Source organism: Phacochoerus africanus, chromosome 2 (assembly GCF_016906955.1).
Source record: "Phacochoerus africanus isolate WHEZ1 chromosome 2, ROS_Pafr_v1, whole genome shotgun sequence".
Classification (NCBI taxonomy): domain Eukaryota; kingdom Metazoa; phylum Chordata; class Mammalia; order Artiodactyla; family Suidae; genus Phacochoerus; species Phacochoerus africanus.
In genome coordinates, this window is record NC_062545.1 from 241,465,553 (window position 1) to 241,489,138 (window position 23,586).

A 23,586-nucleotide genomic window follows, 5' to 3' on the forward strand; every position below is an offset into this window, starting at 1 on the left:
GGAGGCAGCCCGAGGGGGCGGTTGCGTGCGGACGAGGCGGCAGTGGCCTGGTGAGGTTACAGACGCCGGCTCTCCGGGATCCGAGCCCGCCTAGCCCACCCGGCCTCTTCTCCCCCTTGCGCTTCCGGGAGCCGTCGCGAGCGAGTGCGCCTGCGCGCCGGCCACTTCGTGAGCCTCGCCGCTGTCCTCGCGCCGGCCGGCTGCCCGACGGTTCCTGCCGCTCTTCCCGCCCGGCGTCTAGGCTCCGCCGCATACACAACGTGGGGCATGTCACGGCGGCGGCACAGCGACGAGAACGATGGTGAGTGCTCTGGGCCTGGCCGCCGAAGCCGCGCCCAGGTGGGGCCGAGGTTTGGCTTCTTAGGTCTCCAGGTCCTGAGCGAAGGGACGGGAAGCCCTTCCCCCAGGAACGTGCGGGGAGCCTTGGGGGGAGGTGGGTGGCACAGCAGGAGTGTGGCTGGGCGACTGCTGGAAAGCTCGTGCTATCCCCCACCGCACCTCTTGAGTCGTCGGCGGAGGGGAGGCCTGGTGCACCCCTGGTCTCTAAGCATTCTTTAAGATGAGGTCCTTGGTACCGCCGAGCAGGGAAGTATATTTGTGTCTGTGCCGCTTCCCCTTAGAGACGGTGACCAGGACTCACTTGTCCCAGTGTCTCGTTTTGACCCTCAAACAGCATGTATTAACGGCTCTCGGAAGGTGAGAGATCTGATGAATTGCAATCCTAGCTCTCCTGTGCGGGTCATCCGGGGTTTTGCCTTCTTTCAAACCACTGGGGAAGAAAAATCAGTTTCTTATCCACACGCGAGAAGTCTTTAATAAATAGATATACGTAGGTCGTTATGTTAGATCTTGAACTGGTTGTAAGCTTATTTCTCTCGTCTAAGAAAAGAATGCCAGAAGACTGACTAGAGAGCTCGTAGAGGTTAAATCGGGGTTCCCATTTGGATATTTGCACTCATGGGGATCCTGGAATTGCCGTCATAGAAACCAGGAATAATTTCGCTAGTTAAAAATAGAAAACGATGCTTACATTAAAAAAAAACAGTCAAGAACACACACCTAGAAAAGCAAAAAGAAACTAAAAATAATTTAGTTATTAATACTTGAAAATAGTGTTGTAAAGTGGTTAAGAGGCCAGACTTTGGAGTCAGAGGGTTTAAGTTCAAAGTTAGACCTTGCCATTTACTTTGTGATCTTGCCCAGATTATATCACCTCTTTAAACCTTAGTCTGTAGTATTGGATTAATGATACATGCCTGTTCTTGGTTTTGTGAGGATTAACATATGTAACTAATTGCTCATGATGATATGTATTTTATCATCTGTTAATGCTTAAGAATTGATAAGCATTGGCAGATGTCAACGATGTAGGAAAAAAATACGGATCAAAAAGTTGGATTTAATAATTTTCTCCACTTATATTTTTCTCTCCTTGAATGTTGGGGCACTCGAGGGTAGGAACCAAATCCCACCTACTTAATTTTAACAATGAAATATCACTTTTCTGCTAGGACATGGCTTGAGAGGATAGTCTAGTCCAGTCTTGTCACCTGACAGCTAAGGGTCTAGATTTAGTATAATTAATGGAGACGGCTGTGCCCAGACACAGGTGAAAGCAAATCCAAGGTTCTTTTTGCTACACATGTATAGAAGGCTGCATGCTTTGGTTTTTTTTTTTTTTTTTTCTTTAATCACAAGAGGCTTCTTGTATAATGTACATACAGGGCACAGAAAATAGTCTTCATGTGCTTTGCATTTGATTAATTAAAAACCTAAATCTCCTAGAAGTCATCACTTGGCATTTGGAGAACTTGAGTCTAAATTTAAAGTTCTTCCCATTTTCTTTGCTCTTCTTGTGCTTTTTCTTCTCTTCTCCCTTCTAGGGCATTTGTAAAAGGAGAGGGAGTGTTTCCAAAGGACAGCCTGGAGAATTCGGTGTGAATATGTAGTTTGGTTATTGGGATGCTAGCATAACTTTCTTAGGAGTTAGCTTCTAGCAGCTAAAGCACTGTCCATTTGGGTCTTGCTGCAGGAACCTCAGAATAAATAAGACAAAAGAAAAGAAAATAAGGAGTTAATCAAAATCCGACTAGGAACCATGAGGTTGCGGGTTCCATCCCTGGCCTCTCTCAGTGGGTTAAGGATCCGACGTTGCCAGGAGCTGTGGTGTAGGTTGCAGACGTGGCTCGGATCTGGCGTGGCTGTGGCATAGGCCAGCAACTGTAGCTCCAATTAGACCCCTAGCCTGGGAAACTCAACATGCCGTGGGCGAGGCCCTAAAAAGAAAAAAAAGAAAAAAAAAAGAGTTAATCAAAGTTTACTATGAATAATTTAGTAGTAGAGGGGCAGTTTATAGTTCCTCTTAGATACTATCCTGGAACTTCAGTAAATTGCTGCACTTTGGGTAACGATCAGCTAGGATTTCTGCTAAAATCAGAAATATTGGGAGTTAAAAAAAAAGAGTTCCCATTATGGTTAAGCGGAAGGAAACGAATCTGACTAGCATCCATAAGGGTGCAGGTTCAGTCCCTGGCCTCTCTCAGTGGGTTAAGGATCTGGCATTGCCGTGAGCTATGGTGTAGGTCACAGATATCACTTGGATCTGGCATGGCGGTGGCTGTGGTGTAAGCCAGTGGCTATAGGTTCAATTTCAACCCCTAGCCTGGGAACATCCATATGCTGAGGGTGCGGCCCTAAAAAGACTATATATATATATATATGGGAGTTTAAATATTATAGAAGGCTGTTTTATAATAGGCTGAATTATTATCGATGTATTAAATAGATGCATCATAGCACCTCTGGGTTATTGTCAGCTCTTATCAGTCGTAGACTGCCGTGACTTCCATATGCTTGACTAGATATACTGATTTATTCAACAAATATTTAATACCAGGCACAGCTCTAACTACTGGCAGTACAGCAGTGGACACGATAGAGATAGGACCTCCATTTTACAGGCAGAAAACAAATAAATTTAGTGTATCGTATGTTGATACGTGCCATGGAGAAAAAACTGAGTAAAGAGGATAGAGGCTGCTGGGGGAGGAGTTGCTGTTTTGCACTGGTTGGTCAGGGAAGGCCTCCCTGAGAATGGCATTTGAACAAAGACCTGCAGAAGTTGAGGGAGCAAACCAGATGGCAACATGGAGAAAAGCAGTAGTCTAAGCAAAGGGAATCTTGGGGCCAGTTTTGATGTAGTGGAGTGAGAGGGAGAGTTGTAGAAGATAAGATCAAAGAGGTGGCAGAGAATCAGCTCATGGAGGACAATTTTAAAATTACATCTCTGCATTGAGACGAGTGTCCAGGATCCAGAGAGACAAGTTAGGAGGCTATACCAATTAAGTTCACCTAGAGATGGATTTATAGACAAGGACAGTCCTAAATGGAAATTAATGTGTATGGATACTGGTCCAGTGCTGAATCTGACTCATTTCTTAGAATATTTTTAGGAACATCTTTGAAGCTTTTCCATATTTTGGATAGGCATACAATAGCTTTTCAATGTACTGTTTTGTCCTTTTAAGAAAGAATTTTAATTGTCTGTAATCTTAGCCAAAACCCCATTTTAAGTCTCTCTTAAGCTACTTAGAATTGTCCTTACCTTTTAGACTGTGACTAGTTTTTTACTTAACTATAGAAAAAGTAAAACGAATAGAAATGAAGGGATTTGTTATTCTGATGAAGAGTATAGTTTATTTCAGAAGTGATGGTCACTTCTGCCTTAAATCTGCAAGATCAAGGTACTTTACTTTTCCCTTTTCCCTTGTTGGCTTTTGGTACCTGCTCTTTTACAGAGTTGGTTTTCGTGTCCACTTTGTGGATATAAAATTTTTTATAGTACATCTAATTCTTTTTTTTTCTTTTTTCTTTTTTGCCATTTCTTGGGCCGCTCCCACGGCATATGGAGGTCCCCAGGCTAGGGGTCCAATCGGAGCTGTAGCCGCTGGCCTACGCCAGAGCCACAGCAACCTACACCACAGCTCACGGCCACGCCGGATCCTTAACCCACTGAGCAAGGGCAGGGATCGAACCTGCAACCTCATGGTTCCTAGTCGGATTCGTTAACCACTGAGCCACGATAGGAACTCCAGTACATCTAATTCTAAATAAGGATATAAGCTGGATATAGGATGCATAGTAGAGTGTAGCCATATAGAATTAGGATCACCTTATTAAGGTCCTTTCAGATGGGTTTATTAATAGACACTTGCTCCTCTCTTCTATACTAGGCTAGAGTGTCAGAGTAAAGTGGCAACATGTAACTTTAATTTACATTGTAAAACTTTTACTTAGTTACATGTTAATATAAAATCTGTTCTTGTGTTGAGAGCTACCATGGATACTGTTTTCTTTTTTTTTTTTTTTTTAATCTTTTTTTTTTTATCTTTTTGCTATTTCTTGGGCCACTCCTGCGGCATATGGAGGTTCCCAGGCTAGGGGTCGAATTGGAGCTGTAGCCACCGGCCTACGCCAGAGCCACAGCAACGCGGGATCCGGGCTGCGTCTGCAACCTACACCACAACTCACGGCAACGCCGGATCGTTAACCCACTGAGCAAGGCCGGGGATCGAACCCGCAACCTCATGGTTCCTAGTCGGATTCATTAACCACTGCGCCACGACGGGAACTCCTACTCTTTTCTTTTTACAGCTGCACTTGCAGCATATGGACATTCCCAGGCTGCACCTGTGGCATGTGGACCTTCCCAGGCGAAGGGTTGAATTGGAGCAGTAGCTACTGGCCTACACCACAGCCATAGCAAGGCCAGATCTGAGCTGAATCTGCAACCCACCGCAGCTTGTGACAACGCCAGATCCTTAACCCACTGATCGAGGCCAGGGATCAAACCTGCATCTTCATGGACACTATGTCTGGTTTTAACCCAGTAAGCCACAATGGGAACTCCTACCATAGATATTCTTGAGGGTAGCTGAAAACATTCAGTTAATGTTTTATTCTTAATAGAAGTGTTTATTCTGCTTCCCCATGCTCTTGCCCACATTCTCTTGAATTCATTATCCTGTTATTGTGCATAAGTTCACATTGTGTCAGTAGATCCCCACCCCTTTATATTCTCTGGAATATCAGGTGAGAGTGGAGCATCTCTTACTCCTTAACACTTTCTGCCTCTTGGCATTCTCCAAACATAGTAAAAATGGGAAGAAGAGAGAAAAAGAGGGGTTGCAGTTCAGAGACAGGACTGTATGCTTGTATTTTCTACTATTTCTTCAGAAATCCAGCTTCTTTCCCAAGGATTATTTTCTTCTTTTCAGCTTTACAGGAGGACCGAGGAGGGTTGTTTTAAAGACTGGAGTATGGTTCTAAACTGATTTGAGAAAGAGCCAGCTGCATGGTTAATTTAGAGAGGGCAAGGAGGTGGATGGAGTGTGGGATAAAGGGTTGCAAAGTAGTTGGGCAAGAAAGGAGAGAACAGTGGTTAAGGTGTATACAAAACAACCAAAAATAAGTAAACCAACAAAGAAACTGCTCTCATTCAGGTAGTTTTTTAGCATCTGCATTTTCCCAACCTTACAGGAACCTGATTCTGAAGAACATTGAGTATATGTATTCTGTTTTTTTTTTTCTTTTTTCTCTTTTGTCTTTTTTTAGGGCTGCATCCACGGCATATGGAGGTTCCCAGGCTAGGGGTCTAATCAGAGCTGTTGCTGCCAGCCTAGCTGAGTCTGCAGCCTACACCCCAGCTCATGGCAATGCTGGATCCTTAACCCACGGAACGAGGCCAGGGATCGAACCCGCAACCTCATGGTTCCTTGTTGGATTCGTTTCCGCTGTGCCATGACGGGAATTCCTATTCTGCTTTCTAGAACAGAGTTTCTCAACATCAGCACTACGGCCATCTTGGGCTGGATTCTTCTTTGTTGTTGGGAGCTGTCCTATGCAGTGTGGTATGTTTAGTAAAATTCCTGGGTACCTTGGATGCCAATAGCACTCCAGGTTGTAACAACTAAATATGTCTCCAAAGATTGCCAGGTGGCTCCTGGGGAACAAAATCTAGTACACTTGAGAACATTTGCTCTTGGAGAAGTCTATTTTAATGTCCTGGCTGATAGCTTATATAAACATTGCACCAAGTGTGCAATTTTTTCCATGAATGAATCCTGGAAGTAGAGATCCTTTGTGTCAAATTTGGGTCTTTGGTTGATGGAACCTTTGTAAGAGATCCTGTGACTTCATTTTGATGTATACTTGAGAATCAAGGTCCCTGATCCCACTCTACCTCACATGTCTGCAACTTTACATGGCAGATATCTCCAGGAATATATTTTAGCAGTCATGCTGCTATGAGTTATATTTGTTATGGCATTGTCCCTTCAAAACTATATTCAGTAGTTATTTAAACCAGATCCTAATGATAGAGCGGTTGGGGTATCAAAGCACACAGTGCTTTGCCCTCGGCCTTTTATAATACTTCATCTGGTCCTGTCTAGATAGTAATAGATAGGTTTTGTTCAGCTTGAGTTTAGGTGGTAGGTACCTGAAGATCATTCCAGACATTGGAAAAAATTAACACCCCAAGTTTAGAATAGCCAAGTGCCGTGTTTTATGAAAGTCACTGAATTTTTCAAGCCGGTATTCCAGCAGCTAAATAATTATGAATTCTGTAAAAATGGTTTAGTTCCTTTGGCTCAACAGATCTGAGAAGATTAAATATATGTATGACTTATTTCTGGGTAACCCTGTATCTGTGGATTTTCATTATTAATACAGATCCCCAGTGCAGTTACAGATGATTGCTTCCTTGTCCACATACTATCCTAATAATCTAACTGGTGGAAGTCAAAAATTGAATTATATTGGGAGACTAGCCAACATTGTGTAGAGCAACAGCATCTTCTTCCATATTTAACACTATCAATTGAAATTTTTTCAGACTTTTGTTATTCCACAAAAAGATGTAAGGGGGGTTATGTTGAGACATTAAACAAAATGATAAGAAGAGATCATTAGCAGCAAGACTAAACAATGGATGGTTTGTGGCACAGCATCATTCAACTTGAATTCTTTAGCAACCAAAAGGACAGATAGATGATTGGTAATCATTTCAACTTTTTCAGTGATAGTTTTTTTTTTAACATAACAGGATCAGTAGGTAAAGTACAGAATGAAGAGCCAGTTAAAACAGGGAACCATAAAACATATACTTTTCCCCACCAATTATTTGGTATAGTGCTCAGGACATTTCTTTGAGTATGTCAACTGATTGTAATTCCCGTTGTTTGAGATAATCTAGATCCTAGTGCCTCATGGTTTATAGAATTAAAACCGTTAAATGAAGAGTTAGGAGCTTAGACCCTTGTAAAACTAGCGAGTGATCCCAATGTTTTATGCTCCCTTTCCCACATCTTTCTTTTTTAACAAGTTTTTTTTTTCCCCTAGCAAGTCTTTCCAAAACATCTTTCTTGGTTTTACACCCATATTTCATCAGTTTATATAATACTTTTCATTGTTAGAATAATAGGTTCTATTGGTACCGATAGGTTTTAGGAACAAGCGACTGAGGATGAATAAACAAGTCAAGTTTGAAGAAAGAAACTAGCCATACATAGATATTACCGACATTACCGAGTCTTCTAACTGCTAGTGGTTAACATGTTATGGGCACCTTTGCTCTATCCACAGAAATGGACAGGGCTGCTGTATTGTATAGCTCCATGGGGCTGGGGCACAGTTCTCACAAAATTTAGCATAAGTAATATCTCCTAGAGTTAATATAGTGCCCGAGGATATGGAGACTGTTGGTTGATCTAGCCTTGTCTGAGCAGTAGTTAAGGTCAGTCAAGGGTTTCTACTCTGTATAAATAGTAGGGCTTCCGGTAGAAAAGAGATGGTAGCCAAAAAAGTAGTTTTTGATAATGGGTTCATCATGTAATGTTCACTTTTTTACATTCTTGAAACAGGGGGACAGCCTCACAAAAGGAGAAAGACCTCTGATGCAAACGAAACTGAAGATCATTTGGAATCTTTAATATGCAAAGTTGGAGAAAAGGTATGCCTTAAAATAGACACAGGCTGGAAGTTCCCTTTGTGGCACATTGGAAACATCTGTCTAGTATCCATGAGGATGCTGGTTTGATCCTTGGCCCATTGCTCAGTGGGTTGGGGAACTGGTGTTGCCGTGAGTTGAGGTGTAGCTCACAGATGCAATGCCAGGCTCTGATCTGGCATTGCTGTGGCTGCGGCATAGGCCAGCACCTGTAGCTCTGATTCCACCCTTAACCTGGGAACTGCCATATGCCACGGGTGCAGCCCTAAAAACAAAAACAAAGGCATAGGCTTGATGGGCTTCTTAGGGTTGTAGTTGATTGCACTTGATTAATTTTTGCATCTGCAAACTTCATGATCTAAGTTTTAGGAAAAGCTTATAATGCCATGCATATGTATCACAAAGTAAGTGCATATTAAAACCTTTGTGTGGAGTTCCCATCATGGCTCAGTGGTTAACGAACCCAACTAGTATCTACGAGGCTGTGGGTTTGATCTCTGGCCTTGCTCAGTGGGTTAAGGATCCGGCATTGCCGTGAGCTGTGGTGTAGGTTGCGACACACCTTGGATCTGACGTGGCTGTGGCTCTGGCGTAGGCCAACAGCTACAGCTCTGATATGACCCCTAGCCCGGAAACCTCCATCTGCCACAGGAACGACCCTAAAAAGACAAAAATAAAACGTTTTGAATGCAGATAATTGAGAATTAAACATTTTTAATAATTTTCATGGAATTTGAATCTTAGAAAAGACCTTAGGGGATAGTCCGCTCAATTTAAAAATGAAGACCAAGTAAGTTTTGAATATTTGAGATAATTTGGCTGGTCATACAGTGAGAGAACTAGCTAGAGAAGTGGAATAGAGCCCACTATATCCTCTTATTTCTAATACTTGTTCTGCTTTTAAATTTCATTCATTCTCTTTTCATGGGTTTCCAAATAATAACAACCTGACTTTATACTAAACTGTCATAGTGCCTTATGCATAAATATTTTTATGATCACCCCTGGAAAATTTTAACGCACTAATTGCTGAGTACTTGACAAATATTTAATATGCTCTCCTTACAGAGTGCCTGCTCTTTGGAGAGCAACCTAGAAGGCTTGGCTGGTGTTTTGGAAGCAGATCTTCCTAACTACAAGAGCAAGATCTTAAGGCTTCTCTGTACAGTGTATGTATACAAAAGATTTATGAATCCAGGTGGTAATGCATTATCTATTCTTAAATGCTTGGGAATGTCCAGGAGATGTGTTTATATTCCATATGTCATCCGTTTTCTTTCTGTGGGGAATTTGTCAAATGAAATGACCTTTGGTCCTTTGGTGAACTCTTAAGAGATAAATGGGACAGAAATTGAGCATTTTCTTTGTTATGTTTCTTGGATGCATAAATCATTTGAGTTGACTGCTGTTAAGTGAGAAAATAGGCGGTTTCACATTCAGTGGTTTTCTTTTCAGTATGTACAATTAAATATATATAATAGAGTTTATATTTCTAATCAATAGTATCCAACTAATTTGAGTATCAGTCACTCAAGTAATGGCCCTTCTTAGAAGACTTGAAAGTGCTTTTGAAGCTATGACATAATAAGCATGATTTTTCTCTGAGTTAGATGAGCTAGAACAAGTATTAGTATTTAATTTGTAAGGACATTAGAGTAGGAAAAGTCTCACATGAGATCATGAAATAGTCTCCCTTAGCAGTGGAATTAGCAGTCTAGACTTCCTCATCTCTCTGGTTGACACGGATCACTGTAAACTGTATGCTTTGTGAAGAAGTAGCTATGACTTCTGGATAAAGAAGTCTTCATTATGAAGGTGGCTTAAGTTGTTATTTCAGTTGTTCTTAAATAATGTGCTTTTGTTTTGTTTTTTCCATTGCTTACAGCTCAATTTTAATTTAAAAATGTACACACGAATTGAAACTAGCAGTGGATTTTACTTTTTTTTTTTTTTTTGTCTTTTTAGGGCTAGACATGTGGCATATGGATTCCCAGGACAGGGGTCGAATCGCAGCTGTAGCTGCCAGCCTATACCACAACAACATGGGATCTGAGCAGCATCTATCACCTTCACCACAGGTCATGGCAACGCTGGATCCTTAACCCATTGAGCAACACCAGGGATGGAACCCGCATCCTCATGTATAGTAGTCGGATTCATTAACCACTGAGTCACAACGGGAACTCCTCAGATACAATTTTTTGAAAGAATCCAGTCAGTATTCAGTAAAACATGTCCTTAGGCTAGAAAACTACTAAGAAGAATTACTTTACTGTAGTTGTGCTTAGATTCCTTCTGTTCTGAAAGCATTTATTTGAATGGAGTATATTTATGCTTAAACTCTAAGGGAAGCCATGACTTTGAGGTGGGGAAGGGTAAAGATTGAATGGTTACTATTAATGCAAGTTATTTTTTTTTAAACCTAAATTGTCCTTAATACTCATGCTAGGAACTTTGGGAAAACACAAAGTGTAGGAGAGTCTGAATGATCATGAATTCATATTTGCTTTTCTTTTTGAGATAATTTCTAAAGACTGCCTAAATTAGGGGTCAACATTACCTTTTTCTGAAGTATGACTGTAATCCTCTTCTCTATTTTTCACATAACTTTAATGAAAATTAACACTTAAGTAAGCAAACTGGGATGTAAAGACATCTTACTACATTGGGTACCATGTTAGAAATTCAATAATTTAACTGATAGAAACTGGGTTTAGTTCTGAATTTTTTTCTAAGCAACTAGAGTAGTATTTCTCGAAGTGGAATTCTGATCCCATGACAGCTGGTCTGCGAAGTTTAGAAATTTTGTATGCTCTCCCTCCCCCTTATTGATTCTGCATTGAGGAAACTTGTTTCACAGCAATTTCCAGTTATTTTACCATAGAGACCATTTTCTGTAGAACTTCTATTCAGTTCCACTAAGCACATTGGAAAAAAAACTAGTGTAACATTAGTTATATCTTTAGTTTGATGACTTCACAATTAAGAGTGTTTAACTTTCTTAACTTGTGGATTAACTAGAATTAAAATGAAAAATTTGAGGGGGCCATATCTGCAATTCTGTTCAATATTTATGCCTTTTCTGAAGTAGTTTTTAAAATATAGCTAAATGTGATGCTTTTCTAAAATTATAAAAATGATAAAATTTATATAATGTAAAATTCAGAAACTTACTGCTATTGTTTTGGGATCTTCTTGTTGTTCTGGGTTCTCAAATTAGTGCACGTCTGTTACCTGAGAAGTTGACAATTTATACAACACTAGTTGGACTGCTGAATGCCAGGAATTACAACTTTGGTGGCGAATTTGTAGAAGCCATGATTCGTCAACTTAAAGAATCGTTGAAAGCAAACAATTATAATGAAGCTGTATATCTGGTAAGTTTTTCAGTTTGGGAGGCTTTTTTGATATGATATGTTAGTGTTGGAATGGAGGGAAGAGGTGAGCTACAACCAAATAATTTATCTTTTCTCTTGAAATACAGTTCCCCACTCACCACAACAGCTGCCCTTTTGAAACCATTCTCATTAAAGGTACAGAGCTTATTTTACCAAGTCCAGTGACTTTTTTTCACTCTAAATCTTGGTTGACCTTCCTGCAGCATGTGATGCTTTGTACTGCTTTCTTAGTCTCGGTTTCTGCAGCACCTCCTTTTTCAGGACCTCGTGCTGCTACGTACCTTCTTTTTCTCAGTCTCCTTTTACTGGAGCAGCTTCCTTTGTCCCTTAAATTTTTGTCTTCCCTAGGATGCTGTCCTCACTGCATTTTCTTCCAAATACTCTTTCCTAAAGCATTCTCATTCTCTCTCATAGCTTCATAAACTACCTTTATGTTGAGTACATCCACACACACCCACACACCCCAAATCTGTAATCTGTATCTTCACTTCAACCTTTCTCTTGAACTCCAGACCTATGTTCCAAATTCTACCTGGATAGCCCTAAGGTATCTTGCCTGGAATTCCCTGAATTAATGAATTATTCATATCTCCTTTCCTCTGTCCTCACCCCAACCTGCACAAATGGCTGCTAGTTACTGGATAGCCCATCGAGAAGCCGGAGCATTCGTTTTTGTCTTGCCTTTGCCCCCTCTTACTCCGAGCAGTCCCCAAGTCCTGTCTACCTCCAGTCAGTCCCTTCTCCATTTTCTCCAGGGCCTCTAATATAGTTCATGCCTTCCTCCTTATGTCTCAGTAGCCTCTTAACTGATCTTTTTACATCCAGATTCTCTACCTTTCACTTTATCTTCTACAGTGACACCAGAGTGGTCTTTCTGTAACAAGGCTCTGTTCGTATTGGTTACGTGTTAAAAACCTCACTTCCTTCCCATTGTCTACAGAGGATGGTCTTCAAAGCCTGATGAAAAAGATGATGCAGGAAGTAACTGTTAGAACTCTTATTTATCTTAAATGGAAATGGAATTAAGCCTTATTAGTTGTATACATAGATTGACAATGGGCCAGTGTATATTATAAAATATATATATGTTGGAAGTATGTGATCAGATTCTTTTCTGCTGAGTACACAAAAGAGTTTAGACACCCATCAGGCTATAAGGTGAAGTTCAGACTCTTCATTGAGCCTGACCCTCAGTGGTTGCACTAGTCTGTTTCTGTTTGCCTCCCATATATCCTCCAGCTGTATCAGAATATTTGCAGGTCCCTGCACCCTCTCTGCCTAGACCCTCTCCTTGCTCCCCGCTGGAGGACAACTTTACTCATTCTGTATGACCTAGATGGATTGTTACTCCCTTAAGATGTTTTCCCCTCTCTCTGTGTCTCTGTTTCTAGAGCACTTTTTAATTTATCCTTTAGTATAGGATTCATCCTTTTGCGTTGAGATTTGGCTTGTCCCACTAGACTATTAGCCCCCATATGACAGAGACTCTAATATGCTCAGCAGTGGCACACAAAGGACACCCAATAAATATCTTTTCATGAATTTCCATTTCTGTTGTCCAGTGAAAATTTCCTTCACAGCCAAACAGCAAAAGTTGTAGTAGCTAGAATATTACAGTTTAGGTTCTTATTCCAGTATAAATGTGAAGCTGTCAATGCACAGACTCCTGTCCCTCCTGCAGTCTCTATCACAGCTACTCAGCTCTGCTATTAGAACATAAAAGCAGCTGCCGATAGTATGTAAATAGATGAGCATGGCTGTGTAAAAGTTGATTTGTGGACACTGAAATTTACTTTTGTAACTTGTGTGAATCAGAATATTCTTTTGGGTCTTTTTCTAGCATTTAAATATCTAAAACTATTCTTAGTTCACAGGCTGCTTAAAAATAGGCATTGGGCTAGATTTGGCCCTTGGGCTATAGTTTTTCAGACCTGTGGTTTTCAACCTTTACGCAATTGCTTGTTTTATAATTACTATAAAGGGCATTTACATTTAATAGAAATGGTTTTACCCAACAGGTCCGTTTTTTATCTGATCTTGTGAATTGTCATGTCATTGCTGCTCCATCAATGGTTGCTATGTTTGAAAATTTTGTAAGTGTTACTCAGGAAGAAGATGTGCCTCAGGTAAGAAGACCCCTTATGCTGCTTCTTGTCCATACAGTACCAGGTATTTTCTCTTTAGTATGGAATCTTATCCATACAGTACCACGAATTTTTCACCCTTTAGTAATTAAAAAAACCCAAAAGATTCACGGCAGGTTATCACATTATAAATTCTTAACATCTAGGAGTTCCCATTGTGGCTTAGTGGAAACAAACCCCACTAGCATCCATGAGGATTCAGATTCCATCCCTGGCCTCACTTGGTGGGTTGAGGATCTGAAGTTGCCATGAGCTGTGGTGTAGGCCGGCAGCTGCAGCTCTGATTCGACCCTTAGCCTGGGAACTTCCACATGCTGCACCTATGGCAAAAAAACTTAATATCTAAAAATTAGGTCAACTGGCTTAATGGTGGGTTCTCATGACATCTGTATTTTAGTTAAATGATCCAATCTGGTAAGATTAAAACTAATGTATCTAAAAATACTCTGAATGAGCCAGATATTTTCTTTAAGCCCTTTTAATTAGTGTCCATAGGATTTCATTGAAGAATAGATATACTATGTATGAAAATTCACTTGTACCTATTTTAAATATTCTTTAGGTGCGGCGGGATTGGTACGTGTATGCCTTTCTGTCGTCCTTACCCTGGGTTGGAAAGGAGTTGTATGAAAAGAAAGATGCCGAGATGGACCGCATCTTTGCCAACACTGAAAGCTATCTCAAGTAAGAACACAGCAGCATGATAGTGGTTTTGTGTCCCCTTAAGTTTTTTCAGAATAATTTGATTGCAAGTTTCATTTTCTGTTAATAGGTACTTCTTTGGGTAGTGTTAATATCTACTTAGTTATAAATAAAGCTAAAGTAAGTCTAAAGTTAAAAATGTGCTTTCTCATTACATTGTTACCTTTAAATGATTTTTTCACTGTTTTATATTTTTTTTAATTTTACTTTTTTAGGCGTTCCTGTTGTGGCTCGGTGGTTTAAGAACCCAACTAGTATCCATGAGAATGCGGGTTCAGTACCTGGCCTTGTTCAGTGGGTTAAGGATCTGGCATTGCCATGAGCTGTAGCGTAGGTCACAGATAGAGCTCAGATCCCACATTGCTGTGGCGTAGGCTGGCAGCTGTAGCTTTGATTCAACCACTAGCCTGGGAACTTCCATATGCCACAGGTGCGGCCTTTAAAAAAAAAGTTTTACTTTTAAAAAATAATATCTAGATGTTTGCAAAAGAATGAAAATAAGAGTATGAATATCCTAATGTTTGAAGAAGTCCTTCCCCCTTTTTATACAAATGATACGGTATACACACTTGCTTTTTTTCTTCTGTACGCATTTGGTACCCCCCCACACCAGTGTAGTTTGGATTTGTTGCATAAAAGTATATAGTTCTACCTCCTTCTTTTTAACAGCTGTATAGTATTACACTCCCCCCCCCTTTTTCCTTTCTATGACCACACTTGCTTCTCATGGAAGTTCCCAGGGTAGGAGTCAGATCAAAGCTGCAGTTGCAGACCTAAGCCACAGCCAAATCAGATCCAAGCCACATTTGCAACCTACACCTCAGCTTGTGGCAACGCTGGATCCTTAACCCACTGAGCAAGGCTGGGGATTGAACCCATATTCTCATGGATACTATGTCAGATTCTTAACCTGCTGAGCCACAACAGGAACTCCAGTATTCCCCTCTTTTAATGTACCATAATTTCTTTAACTTGTCTCCTGTTGGTAGACTTTGGGGCTATGCAAGTCTTTCCTTTTTGTAAACAGTGTTTTCAGTGAGTATCCTTGTACATATGTCTTTGTACACATATGTTTGTGGGGCATGTGTGTTAGAAATGGCATTGCTGGGTTGAAGTGTCTTAACTATATTAATGTTGATAGATGTAGTCAAATTGCCTTCCAAAGAGATTAGACTCTTCCAGATCTCTTCTAAGAGATTATATCAATTATCCCTCTACCAGCAATGTTTTTGAGTTTTTGAAACTTTGTATTTGCCTACATTTTGGCAATATAATACATTATCAAAGATTCTGATATCTGCCAATCTGATAGGTTAAAATGTTTCACTCCTTTAATTTGAATTTTATTAATTGTGAAAACAACTGAACATCTTTTCATGTTTTTAAAAACCTAAATGTAGATTTTCATTTTTATCTTTAGAAGACGCCAAAAGACTCATGTGCCCATGTTACAGGTATGGACTGCTGAGAAACCACATCCACAAGAAGAGGTAAATTGTTTTCAGTTTCTTATGATACAAGCACAGTTGGCGTAGATTCTAATATCTGTGACATGTTCGAGTCCTTCCACTTGTGAAACCTTGGCTACGTTTTCACATTTCGTATCAAGGGTTCAGCTCCTCATAGCCATATGCAGATAGTGGATTTTTAATAAATCTAGAATGTCATTAACAGTCCCTATTCTGGGGATTCCAGATATCATAGAATTGATGTATTTTTTGTTAGAATGCCCAATTTGAAAAAATAAGTGTAACAGCCCCAGTCTTTACAAAGTAATTGAAGTAAAAACAGCAACTTAGGAGTTCCCTTCATGGTGCAGTGGAAACAAATCCGACTAGGAACCTTGAGGTTGTGAGTTCGATCCCTGGCCTTGCTCAGTGGGTTAAGGATCTGGCGTTGCCGTGAGCTGTGGTGTAGGTCACAGACGTGGCTCAGATCCTGCATTTCTATGGCTGTGGTATAGGCTGGCAGCTACAGCTCCCATTGAACTCTTAGCCTGGGAACCTCCATATGCTGCATGTGCAGCCCTAAAAAGCCAAAAAAAAAACACAGAAACTTATCACTGTTTCTTTGTACTATATTTAACTGTAAGTTAGCTTCCTTTTGTTTCCTGTATTTTAGAAAATAGTCAGTTTTTGGTTTTGTCTAGTCAAAATATGATTTCATCTAGCCTTCAAATATCTATTAATTATTAAAAATAATCTGTCTTTAGTATTTAGATTGCCTGTGGGCCCAGATTCAGAAATTGAAAAAGGATCGCTGGCAGGAGCGACACATCCTAAGACCTTATCTTGCCTTTGACAGCATTCTGTGTGAAGCACTGCAGCACAACCTGCCTCCTTTCACTCCACCTCCTCACACTGAAGACTCCGCGTACCCGATGCCAAGGGTCATCTTCAGGATGTTTGATTACACAGACGATCCTGAGGTACATACATGACCAGCAGAAGTACCTCTCAAAGGGCCTGTGTTGTTTGTACTTGTGGTTTAATCTTGTTTGAATTATGCTGGTTGGACATTTTAATTTTGAGTTGTTTATTATCTAAGAGAGTCAGTGGCAGTGAAGTTAACAGTCTAATTCTGTGAATGGTGTTACCTCATTATGTAAGAAATCATATTTATCTTGTGTAAATTAAGAGACAGCACAGCATGTAATTGAAGAGTGTAGGTTTGAGAGCCAGATTGGTTTGGGTTTTAATCCTGATTTAGTCAGATCCTAGCTGTGTCATCTTGGGTGAATTATTTGCCTCTCTAGCCTTATTTTCCTAAAGAAATAATAATAGCATAAAGTTGTAATGAGGATTAAATTATTAACACACACAAAATGCGTTGAACAGTATGTGACATGTGATGAATGCTCAGTAATTTTATCTTCTTTATTAGCTGTTTTTAAAGAAAAATGCCTAATTTTGGAGATTGTCCATCTCTCTCTCATCCTCAGTTCGTCTTATTATTCATATTATATAATATTTTTAAAATATTATAAAGTATTTTTATGTATGTATGTATTTTTGTCTTTTTAGGGCCACACCGGTGGCATATGGGAGAGCCCAGGCTAGGAGTAGAATGAGAGCTATAGCTTCCAGCCTGCGCCACAGCAACATGGGATCCAAGCTGCATCTGTGACCTACACCACAGCTCACGGCAACACTGGATCCTCAACCCACTAAGCGAGACCAGGGATTGAACCCACATCCTCATGGATACTAATCGGGTTCGTTTCCACTGAGCCACAATGGGAACTCCCACAAAGTATTTTTAATTTAAAAACCCCAAAGGATGCTATGAGCTGACTTTATAATTCTTAAGTATACATATTCTTTATTATGACATCAAGTTACTCAGCCATTGTACTTTAGCAATTAAGAAATTGTGTAATTTTGATGTGAACATTTGGTACAAAAATTTACAATTTACCTATATTTTAGTTATTTTATATCTTTGCATTTCAGTGATACCTTTGATACCCAAGCAGCAAGCACAGTAATCACTAAATTGGTTCTGAATAGAAACTTCTCTGGCTAAAGTACCATACCTGTTGCCTAGTACATCCCAGTCAGCATGGAGCAGAATTTCTCAGCCTCAGCGCAGTTGATGTTTTGGTCTGAATAATCCTTTGTGTGGGGCTTTCCTGTGAATTGTAGGATGCTTGGCGGCATCCCTGGGCTCTACCCTCTGGATACCAGTAGAGGCTAAATATCAGTCATGACAACCAAAAATGTCTCCAGAGATTGCCAGATGTCCCCTTAGGGGCATAATTCAGCCACTGGCCCATAATTCAGCCAATATTACCACACAAGGTCAAATTTGAGTTTTCTTTCCCTATCCTCTCTCTTCTGTGCTACAGAATTTTGCTTATGACCAGTGAAATGGTAGTATATGTATACTCTATCTCAGAGTAAGAAGTTACTGGATATCCAGTTATATATACATACAAAATCATCACCTTGTTACCCATTTGCAGTATTCCATATATGTAATGGTCTAATTAGGTATATAGAACTTAAGACCTAATTTTCAGTAAGACTGCTAGAATCTTTGTGGTTAGGTATTTAGTTGTGCAAGAACATTAGAACGGGAGCTCAAAATTTGCTTCCCCGATACAATTTGTACTTAATTGGCATTGTCTCTATGATGTGCCCAGCATCTTTTGCCAGAAGAACATAAGTATACAGAATATCTTTTTGAAGAGGATTTGGTTTTTTGTTTTGGCCTTTCAAAAAATATGTTTTTGGTTTTTTTTTTAACTAGAAATAAAGTGAATTAAAGTAAAAGTCACCATTAAGAGTCTACAGTAGTAAATAAATGAGAAAATAAGCTCTGAACCTGTAGGCTATGCGTATTTTTTAAATTACACAATATCATGTAGATAATGTTCTTTAACCTTTTGTAAACAACATAGTATGAATATCTTTCAATGTATACATAATTTTTATGTCTGCATAGAGTTCGAAATAAAATTTTCCTTCTATCCAGGTTTATTATGAAAGTAATCTGCTCCAATGGTTTAAAAAAATAAATCAAGTTGTATAGGGCTAATAATATACAAAAATTACTTAGTTTCATCTAAGAATTGGGAGGCATTCCTGTCGTGGTGTAGCAGAAACAAATCCCACTAGGAATCATGAGGTTGCAGGTTCGATCCCTGGCCTCTCAGTGGGTTAAGGATCGGCGCTGCTGTGAGTTGTGTAGGTGGCAGATGTGGCTTGGATCTGGCGTGGCTGTGGCATAACTCTGATTAGACCCTAGCTTGGGAACCTCCATATGCTGCAGGTGCAGCCCTAAAAGACAAAAAAAAAATTGAGATGGACAAGGATTGTACAGTGTCAGATGTAGTAGAAGAAACACTAGCCGATATTCCAATCCTGTGGTAGACATAAGTGAACACAACAATGCAATTTGCTGAAAGATAGAGCTTTGACACTTGTGAACTTATTTTGTCTAGTCTACAGTGTGTATGTACATCTGGTTTTCCTTCCAGGGTCCTGTAATGCCAGGAAGTCATTCAGTGGAAAGATTTGTCATAGAAGAGAATCTTCACTGCATCATTAAATCCCACTGGAAAGAAAGGAAGACTTGGTATGTTTTGCTTTGCAGTCCTTTTTATTAGAGTGGAGAAAAGGTGGCAACCTTGATGATTTAGTAAGAGCAAAATGTGTGTTAAGAGTAAGAAAGTCTCTCTTTCTGATGCCCTGTCTCGCAAAGACTAATCTCTGAAACACTTGATTGGCTTTCTGGAGGCACTTTACCCTCAAATAGTACTTTTCTGGATGCTGTATAGTACTCGAGTGCTTTATAGTAATATGTGTGTGTGTGGATATTTGCCTTATCTGGACAAATTAACTTGAATGGCAAGTGATGTGGGTGTGAATGTTGTGGAAATAAGTGAATACTAATGGTTTTCCTCTGTTCCTAGCAGACGTCAAGCTTCAGAAGTTTATTTTTTAAATGTTCTAAAACCTTAGAAAGTTTTGGTTTAGATTTTTAAGGTAGAAAGGAACATAGTATTTTGGGAGTAGTCTAGTAGTCTACCTAGAACTTTTAAAATCAGTGGATTTGAATATACTTCCTTAGTGTTATTACTTATACTCCATTTGCTCTTTCAAGGAGTTTGGATGCATTAAAGAGTTTCCTTGTGGTAGACAAAATAATCTGTGCTATAGTTAAATGAAGTAAATGAAATCTAGAACATTTCAGAAAAGGTTTCCTTTTCTTAGATCTAAACACACCAATTTTTAAACTGCTTATTTGCTTCTTCATATATCTGTGTGTACTCATTAAACTTAAATTACACTTTTTATAGTGCTGCACAGCTAGTGAGTTATCCTGGGAAGAACAAGATCCCCTTGAACTACCACATAGTTGAGGTATGCATTCCAAATGGAGCTTGTTTCTAAGTTTCAGAATCTGTCGACTTTAAAGTGTAATCAACTCTTGGCCTTCTTGTTCTTGCTTCTTGTCAGGTACTGAAAATTAACAGAGGAAAGTGGAAATTGCTTTCAGTTTTGGAGCTCTGTTAGCCATGTTAGTAAAGAGAAAAGAGGAGTTGCCTATAGTTTATTTATGTAGTATGTCTTCATTCATGGATAGTTATGGATAATGTAAGTTACCTCTAACTCAGTACACTGTCCACTTAACAGATGTATAAGTGACTTTAATATTTTAAAGTAGGAGTTCCTATTGTGGCTCAGCAATTTAAGAACCCAACATAGTATCCATGAGGATTTAGGTTCGATCTGTGGCCTCACTTGGTGGGTTAAAGACCTAGTATTGCTGCAAGCTGTGGTGTAGGTTGCAGAGCAACTTGATCTGGTGTTGGTGTGGCTGTGGTGTAGGCCTCAGCTGCAGCTCCAATTCTACCCCAGCCCAGGAATTTCCATATGCCACAGGTGTGGCATTAAAAAGAAAAAAAAAATTTTTTTAATGTAAAAGTATTCAAATAAAATGCTTTAAAATATAGTATTCCTTAGGCAGATAACCCATCTTTAATTGTGCTTCTCTGACCTCTTATTACTGTATACACCTGACTAGTAAATTATTTTCTGTATCATGAGATAGGGATAAGTACAAATCATTTTTTTATTCTTAGAAATCAATTATTTTGGAAGTGGAAAGAATAGATAATGCTTTTGATTCCATATTAAGCCCTACAGAAGGTTGATAGCAGTAGTACAATTGAATACTTTGTAGAGATTTATGTCCCAAATACAGTTTTTTCACTTGACACATGGGTCAAACTGTCATTTGCATTATTCCTTTATGTTAAAATATTTGAAGTCAGCATAATTATGAGGTATTTTTTTCATTCACTTTTTATCATTCTATACCTGTGTGATTACTTAAAAGTATTGCATCTATTCTACCTTTACAGAACTTGAGAGTGTGCTAGGCTATGAACTTGACTCACTGACATGTTAGTTGAAATGCAAGACATAAGTCATATTTTTAATCTCCAAAATATGTAGTAATTCATCAGAATGAAATACAGAAGTGTGGGAGGTGGGAATGGGACGAAGGAATGAATGCAGACCAGGCTCTAGAATTTTAGGTAGGTAGACCACAAATTACATTGGTAGGATGGAAACTAGTTTCTGAATGAGAGCATGGCAAAGAAGTTTTGGACTACCAAAAAGATTTCAAATAGCAGCACGGAATGTCCATTCCCATCCTCAGAGTCTTAAGAGGGGCTTTTACTTCTTATAGGATTGAAACACTGATGGATCTCTGAGTCCCCAGTGAATTATTTCTCCCTGAATTAACCCTGATACTTCCAAAGTTGGAATTTAATGGGACAGTTCTCTGAGGGTATCAAATAAGCATTAATTTTTGCATATTCTTATTTGATGGAATTGTAGAGCTAAAAAATCTTAATTACAGTAGTCAATTACAGATTTTTGTGTTTTATTTATTTTCTCCCTCCTTCTCTCCTTCCCTTCCTTCCCTCCTTCCCTCCCCTCAGCATAAGGAGTTCCCAGGCCAGGGATCAAATCCAAACACCTGATCCTTAACCCACTGCCACTGTGCTGGGCCAGGGATCAAGCACATCCCAGCGCTCCGGAGATGCTGCTGATCCTGTTATGCAACACCAGGAACTCCAGATCTTTGTGTTATAAAGAGCATAATTTTAGGCGTTCCCATTGTGGCATAGTGGTTAATGAATCCAACTAGGAACCATGTGGTTGTGGGTTCTATCCCTGGCCTTGCTCAGTGGGTTAAGGATCTGGTGTTGCCATGAGCTGTGGTGTAGGTCACAGACGCAACTTGGATCCTGTGTTGCTGTGGCTCTGGCGTAGGCTGGCAGCTACAGCTCCGATTCGACCCCTAGCCTGAAACCTCCATATGCCACAGAAGCGGTCCTAGAAAAGGCAAAATGACCAAAAAAAAAAAAAAGGCATAATTTTAAAGGTTAAAAAGTAATATATTTTTTCATTATGAGTATCATAGAGTTAACCTTTAGGACATTGAGGTCTTTCCAATAGTAAAAGTGCACAGGTAGCTGTTGAATAGAGTTCTCAATCGTGCTTGATTCCTTTGTAGGTGATCTTTGCAGAACTGTTTCAGCTTCCAGCACCCCCTCACATCGATGTGATGTACACAACACTTCTCATTGAACTGTGCAAACTTCAGCCTGGCTCTCTACCCCAAGTTGTATCCTTTCCTTTGTTTTTCGTTTGTTTTTTGAGGGCCACATGCAAGGCATATGGAAATTACCAGGCTAGGGATCGAGTCAGAGCTATAGCTGCCAGCCTACACCACAGCTACAGCATTGTGCGACCTACAACACAGCTCATGGCAACCCCCGGATCCTTAACCCACTGAGCAAGGCCAGGGATCAGACCCAAGTCCTAATGGACACTAGTCGGGTTCATTACCCCGAGCCAAGATGGGAACTCCCTTTTGCTTTGTTTTTAAACTTACTTTCTTTGGCCAGGCTGTAAAACATTATTTTATATTTCTGCTTGTGGGTTTAAATCAGTTTATAAAAACAGTTTGATGTTTCTTTAAAAGTTAAACATTATGTGCAGCATACAATCTCAGGCAGTCTGCTCTTGAGTATTTACCCAAGAATTAATGTTCCTAGCTTTGTGTGCAACAACCCAAAATTGGAAACATTTTTCACATATCCATCAATACATGAAGGGATAAGCAGGTTTTGTTACATCTATATGATAGAATACTACTCAGTAATAAAAAAGAACAGATTTTCAATGAATGCAGAGACATAAATGAATTATGAAGCAATTATGTCAAGTAAAAGATTCCAAACAAATGTGAATTCATACTATATGATACAATTTACACAAAATCCTAGAAAGGGCAAAGTAATGAACTGACAGCAGACCATTTGCTCTGGGTCGTAAATTAGGAAGGAAAGAAGGGAGGATGGATTCCAGAGGAGCAAAGGAAAATTTTAGAGGTGATGTAAATGTTCAATGTACTGATTTCACTGATGTGTCCAAGTCCAATGTGTTGTATGTACATCATTGATTACCTCAGAGATCAATTCCTTGAAAAGAAGTTCAGCATTATTAGTCATTATGGAGACTTCTAGGAAATGTTATTTTCTCTGTCACAACTTATTTTCAAGAAGAATAGAGGAGTTCCCGTCGTGGCGCAGTGGTTAACGAATCCGACTAGGAACCATGAGGTTGCAGGTTCGGTCCCTTCCCTTGCTCAGTGGGTTAACGATCCGGTGTTGCCCTGAGCTATGGTGTAGGTTGCAGACGCGGCTCGGATCCCGCGTTGCTGTGGCTCTGGTGTAGGCCGGTGGCTACAGCTCTGATTCGACCCTTAGCCTGGGAACCTCCATGTGCCACGGGAGCAGCCCAAAGAA

At 39.8% G+C, this 23,586-nt stretch overlaps 1 protein-coding gene across 3 annotated transcripts in view; it reads left to right on the forward strand.

The window, feature by feature from the left end:
- Positions 1-3: 3 nt before the first annotated feature.
- The window catches only part of NCBP1 (nuclear cap binding protein subunit 1), a 41,015-nt gene continuing 17,432 nt past the window's right edge, over positions 4-23,586 (forward strand). Inside the window, exons 1-11 of one of the 3 annotated variants that reach the window (XM_047767985.1) lie at positions 4-301; positions 7,923-8,011; positions 9,077-9,177; positions 11,229-11,385; positions 13,425-13,532; positions 14,113-14,234; positions 15,673-15,742; positions 16,465-16,680; positions 19,234-19,331; positions 20,056-20,119; positions 22,290-22,400. In XM_047767985.1, the coding sequence (XP_047623941.1) occupies positions 268-301; positions 7,923-8,011; positions 9,077-9,177; positions 11,229-11,385; positions 13,425-13,532; positions 14,113-14,234; positions 15,673-15,742; positions 16,465-16,680; positions 19,234-19,331; positions 20,056-20,119; positions 22,290-22,400 (1,170 nt within the window). In that variant the 5' untranslated portion in view covers positions 4-267. Of the gene's footprint in view, positions 302-7,922; positions 8,012-9,076; positions 9,178-11,228; positions 11,386-11,492; positions 11,542-13,424; positions 13,533-14,112; positions 14,235-15,672; positions 15,743-16,464; positions 16,681-19,233; positions 19,332-20,055; positions 20,120-22,289; positions 22,401-23,586 lie in introns of those variants that run through there. The other 2 variants (XM_047767986.1, XM_047767987.1) reach the window with 2 other exon arrangements.